General features: G+C 42.6%; 1 protein-coding gene across 1 annotated transcript in view; it reads right to left on the minus strand.

Moving 5' to 3' along the window:
* Positions 1 to 8,572, minus strand: part of ptprsa (protein tyrosine phosphatase receptor type Sa) — a 246,800-nt gene that overhangs the window by 50,131 nt on the left and 188,097 nt on the right. The window contains exons 11-13 of the mRNA XM_051094491.1: positions 7,276 to 7,412; positions 7,042 to 7,186; positions 1,458 to 1,772 (exon numbers count right to left, since the gene is read on the minus strand). Coding sequence (XP_050950448.1) covers positions 1,458 to 1,772; positions 7,042 to 7,186; positions 7,276 to 7,412 — 597 coding nt within the window. The remainder of the gene's footprint in view (positions 1 to 1,457; positions 1,773 to 7,041; positions 7,187 to 7,275; positions 7,413 to 8,572) is intronic.

An 8,572-nucleotide genomic window follows, 5' to 3' on the forward strand; every position in this document is an offset into this window, starting at 1 on the left:
CAATTACTCAATTTTTATCAAAGATTTACCAAGTTTAAAGGTCAGTTATAAAAACATTTCAACCCTGATGAGGCTCTGAATGGCTTGGACTTCAAGAAAACACATTTTTCTACCAATCTACCAATTTATACATAGTTAGCAATCATAGTTCCTGAGATTTCATACCCTAAACATTGCTTCCCTGACATTTATTAGCTATTAAAAAATGAACATTTAAGCATCTACATGTAATCTGACAGAACTTTAGTCTCATATAAACAAAATCATCTTTAACTTTGTCTGATTTGCCATGGACAGACTCTCAGTCTGATTTAGAAATAGTTCCATGTTCCAATCCTTATTGAGCACCTTTACACCGTACAATACACCAACCTCTGTACGGCTGAAAACTAAGCCCTAGCGTCTCAGCTAGTACGTACATTCAATTATGTGAAAACCAGGCTACTGATTAAGCGCCCATCTTCTGGGACATTTAATCAACTGTAATATCACACCCCCATATACCCGAGCAACCATTTCATCCCTTCCATTTCACTATCATTCTTATCTGAGCTCTGATCAATTCGCGAGTCTGCCGTCTGCAGTCTTTTACCTGCGAGCTAATGAAAATCCTTTTATACGAGGCCTTGATGTTTAATACCTCCGGTCATTCAGTACTGCTGTAAGGAGGAGAGCGATTTCCTGGATGGTCAATAAAAGACGCCGTAAGGGGATGTACTGTATATTGGGACCGGACTATTCTGTATTAGAAGCTATAACGGTACAAGTCTCCAAGGGTGAGACTGTCGTAACACATAGCTACTCAAATAACTCCATGTTGTGGGTTGGTCAAACCAGATTTCCCATCGGAGGTCTTGGGGTAGCGTTCCCTCTCTCCTGACCCACCTACAGCGGTTGACCAAGCCGTCAAAACCATCCATCCTAGGGCGGCCCAAAGCGCCTGCGAAAGGCTGTGCTCCGTATTGATTACTAGCTTGTATCTTGAACTAGCGCTGTCAGTCATGGAGAAAGACTGCTGTCGCCGGGGAACGTCCGACACAATTTCTTACTCTAGCTGGATTTATCTCAGCGCTCATAAGCTGTCCAAGTGCTTTACAAAGAGAAGTGAAGGATGAAAATGATGCTAAGTCAATGTTTCCTCTATCATGTAATGCTAGTCAATAGATCTTCTCCCAAAAAGAGTAAGCTGTCTACACAGACGTATAATCAACATTTCTCTCACCTCATCCACCACCTTGGATTTATTTTCTCACTAAACTTGGCCAGAGACTATAAGGTCACTGGAAAATGAATGGGGGGAAATACAACTCCAAATACGGTGGCTGTAGGAAAATAGGTCCTGCCCTTTAGTTAAACGAGCCAGTTGACTGAAAAATACTCATTTTTCTTTGCAGTTAATTGTAAAATGTACTAGCAATTGACTTAAGACTAATTAAAACCATCAAACTTTAAATTACCGTCCTCGTCTGTGCGGCACAGCAGCGGCTCGCTCTCAGGGCCCGGACCCACGCTGGTGGAGGCCGCCACGGTGACTCGGTACAAGGTCCATTTCTCTAGCCGTTGCAGCTGGATCTGACTGGAGCTGGGCAGCACCGCTGGCTCCTCCACGGGCTCCGTGTTGACCTCGGCTCCGGCCCCCACCACCGTGTAGCGCACTATGTACCCGGCCAGTGCCCCATTCTGGCTCTCGGCCGGTGGAGGGCGCCAACTTACCAGCAGGGTGGTGGAGCTGGAGCTGGAGCACTTAATGTCTTGAGGGGGGGCGGAGGGCTCTGCTCAGGTTTGGGAAAGGGGGAGAGGAGGGGGTGGAAAACAAAAAACGAAAAGATGGGAAAGAGAAAAAGAAAATGATAAAAGGGAAAAACCAACTGAAAAAAACAAGCAGAGACATACTGAAACATAAAAAGAAAAGAAAAACGAGGAAAACGAACGTAAAGGGCAAATGCAAACAGAAGAGCTTGGTTTTGAAGGGGTCAGGGTGTTTGGCATGCATGCATAAATATGAAGCACGAAGGTTTAACTTTGGCTTGATTTCCGTGTCAAAGATCTAGAAGTAACACCACAGATGTCGGGTGTAAGATACAGCAGTTTATCCAACTTTAACCGGCTGTACGCGAGCCAAAGATTTAGCCCATCTCTCACAGTAAATACCCTGGGCTCTCAGGATATATTTCCACCATGAGGGGAAAATACATCACATTATTTGCATTTGAATGAAGGCCATTCATTGCGGTATTTCGAGGCGTTTTTGTCGGGTACTTCCCCTCGCACGTATCAGAAATTACAACGCCTGTGCCGTGCTAAATCAATATAAAAGTCTCGTTTGAAATGCACAGAGCCTCTGCTTACTAAATGCTCGGGCATATGAATGTATTATAGCGTTTAAAGAGCCGTAACATTTATCTCCATTGTAAAATCGAGCATTAAAAGTTACTCTGTCGCGCTGATCCCTGAAGCCATAAGTAACACAAATGAATGAGGGGGAAACGGACAGACGGGGATAAAACATATTTGTGACTGAAATTCAAATGGATGAGCACCATCGTTGGAAAGCAAAACAAAATCATTCAAAACGGATTACAGGAAAATGAAGAAAACTCTCTGCGAAATAATGGCTGGAAAGAAAATGTTAGGACCTGAAATGTCAACTCAGAAAAATCATGGAAAGCCACCAAGCTTCAAACAAAAAGTAAGACCATTAAAAACAACAAAAACCAAAGCAAAACCAAAAAACACAAAAGCATTTTCCTGTACATTATACGTACCTGACATCTTCAAACACTAACTTTTAAAGACTTTCTTACCACAAGCACCCGATTCGAGGGAGGCTATATTTCCCTAGAGTCGGTTGGGTTCAGCCCTCTCCCTCTACTGCTGAGCTCACCCAATACAGCTCATTTACATTCGTTTAGTCCAGTCCATTGGTATACTCCAATAATGTGGATTTTGGGATGTTTTTGTGGTTGGAGGGAGAGAGCGTTCCCCGTGCTTTCATCAGTCTGCACTATTCACTGTTTACACTAGCCTGAGAGTCCACAAGATTGAGATCAGGGTGCTAGCACCGCACTAACCTCCAACCATTCATACTCAGGTTACATAACCCACCCCAATTCAACCCATCAGTTGTGCTTTGTTTGAGAAATTGTCAACCGATTTGCCCCACCACCAGCCAGCTTTCATCACAGATGTCACCCGTGTTTCCCAGAGTTCAGCGAGCGACATTATTCAGAACCCTGTTTATTCACCAAATGGGCTTATTGGATTAAAGTTTTATTGGATTTTCATCTTCCGTTTGAAGATATATTCTGTAGATGTACTTCCTCTCTTGAAAAGCATTTGCATTCAGCTCTTGTAAATCGACCTGGTTGGAGCGCGGAAAGTTTGGTATCTGAGAGTTGCAGAACTACCTTAAGGTTTAGACTCTGGGACTGTATTATACATCAAACGCAAATCAAAATGAAATCGCTATTAAAAAAAAAAAAAAAAAAAAAAATCAAGAGTTGTGCCTCAAAACCAAAATCAAATTAATGACTTAATCCAGATCCATGCTGATTGGTGGCGCTACACCAAATAAAGCAATTGGGAGGTGAAAAGCTACTGTAATCACAGATTTAGTTGGATAAAAAGGCTAACCTCAATCTACTTGTGGACCTCCAAATGAAGTCACTCTTCAAAACTAAGAGTCATGCCACAAAACCTAAGATGTTTACACTCATAATTAATGACTTAATAATCCAGATCCAAATTGTGGTGCTGCTTCAAATGAGCGTAATGAGAGGTGAAAAATGACAGCAATTAGAGATGTGTTTGGCCAGAAAGATTGGGATTAGTTTACGAGCTGGACGTTGGCAACTTCTTCGAGAGTAATAACTGACTGGACTCAATCTATTTGTGGACTTCCAAGATGTTCTTGCACTAAACCCGGTGCGGAAACCCTTGCCCCCAGTTTGTGGACTCTCAACGACCATGTCTGAAACCTTAGCATCACTCAATAGCCATTGACTTTTAAGCGCAATTCCCACTGGCACCCACTTGGTCAAGGCAGGAGTGTCTATCTCCACTAACCCTCGAAAGTTTGGACATATCCTCCAAAGAGTTGGAGGATATGGAGGGTGAGGTGAGTACTCTCTGCTGGACCATCGCAGGGGCTTTGCTTCGTAACTGTGGGCTGACCCACAAACAGTGACCTGACTGGGCGTCAACTGAACAGCACTGTACCAAAAAGAAAAAAAAAAACACAATACACTTTTCTTTGGCGCCTTCATGAGGAAGACCAGTCTGCCACTTGGTGTAGTTCAAAATAGATCTCTGAAGAGGGAATCCTACTATTGAACTCTTGGATAATCTGGGTCATTAGTGTTTGAAAATCTCGGGAACTCTCGGTGAAGACGGTAGCTTGTTGGGAAAGGTTCCAAATCAATTCCGCTCACCTCTAGGTCAGTATACGCCTACAAATCTGCACTGTCAAGTTGGTTACGTGGACGACTTCTGCAATGTGAGGTGGCAGACTGGGCTTTCTTCTGAACGGCGGTCACTTACCTCACGGGAATCCACACTGTAATGTTTGTTTATGTGTTAGGTTGTGGGGCATTTGTGCTAAATTGCTTCTAACTGTCCGAGCTTGTCGCCTCCCTGACCTTGTTATGGGTAAATCTGCACTACTTTAGTTTATGCTCGAGGGAAGACGTTGGCAGATGTAGTGAACCACGTCTCCCATCTGTGTGAGACCCTGTGGGACAAAACGTGTCCCGTGTAACTCAAACAAGAAGCCTACGGCCGTCCCGCCGGGATACTTACTCTCACCTTTAGTTTAATGGATTCGCTTTGGCAATGCTAAGTGCTGCTGCTGCTTGTCGCGGTAAACTTAACCCCGATAGTAAGAGCAAAAAAACCCAAAACGCTGAGAGCTGAGTTTCGCTGAGTTTCCTCAAGTGTGTTAAGAGTAAAACCAAACCAAAATGAAATCAAGTTGAACTTAAACCTGAACAGAAACAAATTAAAAACCAGGTGACGTCAAGCCGGAGCAGGTGAGCTTTAGATTGAGCTAGAAAACAAAAGGGAGGTAGAAAGTGCACTGCATTGTTTTAGAATACAATATATGAAGACACTACCAACGAGACAGACATATAGAGATGGAACAGAAGGGGACACACACAGCGTACGACATGCCAGAGGTCAAAGGATGCATTAACAGAGCGCCCCCCGGGGGTAATGGGAGGAAATACATGCATTCAGTGCTCACTCTCTCTCTCTCACGCTCAGGTGTTACGTTGTGTGTCAATGCAGCAGGTTCATTGCATCCCAGCACCCACTCAACCAACCCCATCCCACCCATTCTGCACCAACAAGCTGCACAGGTAGAAACAGAAGATGAGTTAAAATGGTCCACATCTGCTGCCATGGCTTTCTGGCATCTTCCACCCACTGTAAGCGATCTGTAAAATATGTATTGTTGCACCAAAATGTAATAAGCTGCTCTGCCGCTGAGGCAACTACAGCCTTATTTTTCAATTCCAATTGAGAAACATTCTCCAATATTCCCATTTCAATACTCACTACTGTTATGAATGCCAGTTCACGTTTACTTTTTTAACCTTTAATCTAAGCTCAATTACAGGACTCGTTTTGAAGGTGCACGTAATTTTTCTCTGTTCATCTGGCTTGGAAGCTGGCTAGCATCATGCAGAACTGTAGAAATACAAGTGCATTTGTCACCCATTATTCATTTATTCTGAAACGTAAAGTGTGCTCAATTAAAAAAAAATTGCTTTGTAAGGAAAACATCTGCAAAACCGATGCATTTCCACTCATGCTCTCAGACTTCTGGAGCCCTTTGTATGTACAAACTGAACACAAGTAACTGCAATTTTTTAGCACAGGGCACATGCCAGCTGCAAGGTTCCCCACGAGCACTGATGATTTCATGCACTGAATCATGATGCGACTCAGCAAGGGTATATTTTTAGGCCGGAGGCTTGAATAATTCAGCCGGTCTCCCAGCGTAAATGCTGACTACCTGCAGGCGCCAGCGGCCACTGACTGCGCTGCTTTCAGTAATGCACAGTGAGGGACGAGATGTGGTGGAAAGCCATGGCAGACCCCAGAGTCAATAATATTTTGTGCGCTTCAGTCACATGGGAGGAAAAAAGTGCATTTGCTGTTGACACATGAAAAAGAAATACGAACACAGAAGAAAGGAGGGAGCGCGCGGGGAGCCAAACGGCACGCTTGCTGCAGATCAATCAACCCACATTGATTTGTTTGTTTCACATGTAGGAAATCTCTGAAGTACATAACTGTGACACAGAGAGACCCAGATGAAAGAATAACCAAGCAAAGAAGAAAAAGAAGTGCATGTGACACCATCCGAGGAGTGAGGAATCCGTTAAACTAAACGAGAGTGGTCATTTAAAAGTTTGGGCTTTAACCTTTAGGCGCTTAAACAAAATAAACAATGTTTAAAACATCAAAGTAAGAGGGCCTCATTCATGAAACACAAGCAGAACTAATTGCAAAAATCGTGCGTACGACCATTCTTACATAAAAGTGATATGCAGTGATTTACATAAGAATGTTTTTACAAACAATTTACACCAATTTGTTCTGCTTCTTTTTTAAAACAACTTGTCAGCATGCACAGAAAGAAATTATTCAAAAGCATCAAGCTTTGCTAAGTCATTTGGAAATATTCTCATCGAAACAGCATCACCTTTGCAGCCTGCGTGTAGCAAAACTCACGTTTGGCTCAAATGTGATGCTGTTTTGCGCAATTCCTCAAGCAGAAAACCAGCGTCCAGTCTTTAACAAATATCTGCTGCAGACACAAGCACAACATTATCATGTACTCTTGACATTTCTGGAGTCGATAAACAATATCCCTGGAAAACGAGGGTGAAGGTTACGGTGGCCCTTTCAAACAATATCCCGACCCCATCGAAAGCTCAAAATAGCCATTATGTCTTGGCATTTCTCAATCAAAATACAATATTAGACCCCCCAACCCTTCATTCGGGTCCTTAGGAAAGGAAGTGGACTACATACTGGCTTGGGATGTCCTTTGGGATATTTCGTTGGTGAAGGCTCCGATGCCTTTGTTGGAGACGGCAGCCAGGGAGAAGTAATACTCTGTGTTTGCACGTAGACCCTCCACCACATAGGAAGAGGTCGGGCCGAATGTTTTCTTTACCTGTTTTGTGGAAAAGAGTAACGTTACTGCCAATGATGTGCAACGGTGGTCCTGACAACATCTGAAGAGGTCTGTTGTGGAGGAGGCACCTGAGATTCTGGACCGCCCTCTCTGTAATGCAGTTCGTAACTGATGATCCCCTCTTTCTCGAAGGCTGGTTCCCATGTTAGCTCAACGCTCGTGTCCGACACCTCACCAACCTGGAAGTTGGTCGGCTGTCCGGGGACTACAAATGGAGCCAGTGTTGACAGTTTAACAGACATGAAACTAAACAAAGAGGTTTACAACTGTATATTTTGTGAATGTGGTAGAGCTAACATTTCCCCAGTGGCAACCGAGTTCGAACAACAATAGTGAAAGCGAAAACAAACATTTATGATCACAAGAACTAATCTTGCAAATTTTGAATCGTTAACCTGCTGTTTTGGACTTCACACCAATAAAAATGGACATTTCCAAATGCTAAACTAACTTGGCTACATATTTGGCAAACCTTAGAGACTCACCTCGCTACATCCTTAGGCCACCAAACACTGACATTTTTCAATCACTAAATTTCAAAAGTTAATCCCATTTCAACATCTAATGTCAACATCAACTGACATACTGACGTAAACCCCATTCTCAACCAAAATGCTGGAGGGGGGGTCCAATGTCAACTTGATGTCATATTAATGTTCTGTGCCTGCTGGGAACAGCCATTTTCAATAGTTAAATTCAATTAGCTATGCTATTAGTGCGCCCATTTTTAGCAAGTTGTTAAACTCACCTTGCTACACCATTACCTCAACCATTACAATGTACATTTCCAATGGTGAAACTCACCTTTCTATACTGTTAGCCCACCAAAGACATATTTGAATTGCTATATATTAATTGCTAAACATTAGCAGTAGACATTTTCAAACTCACCTTGCGACATCATTAGCTCAACCAATAACTAGTACATTTCGAATTGTGAAACTTTCCGGTAATACTTTATTTTTATAGTCCACTTTAGACACTTTGCTAACAGTAAGTAACTTTGCAACTGCATGTCAAACTAGCCATTGGAGTATTAGTAGAATGTCTGCTTAATATCTTCTAACACTCTTCTAAACTTTGCAAGTATATGTCAACTTATTCTACTAACCCTAAACCTAACCTAACAGGCTGCTCTGAGAGTTAGTAGACATGTAGTTGCAAATTAATGAGAATTAGTTTACATGTAGTTGCAAAGTTACTTATAGTTAGTAGAATGTCTAAAGTGGACTATCAAAATAAAGTGTAACCAACTTTCTTTGCTACATCATTAGCGCACCAAACCTTGCCACATTGTTAGCTCACCGAACAGTAAAAACAGACTTTATCAATCTGTAAATTCAATTTACTGCACTATTAGATCAC

Source organism: Labeo rohita, chromosome 22, assembly GCF_022985175.1.
Source record: "Labeo rohita strain BAU-BD-2019 chromosome 22, IGBB_LRoh.1.0, whole genome shotgun sequence".
In the NCBI taxonomy this organism is placed as follows: Eukaryota; Metazoa; Chordata; class Actinopteri; order Cypriniformes; family Cyprinidae; genus Labeo; species Labeo rohita.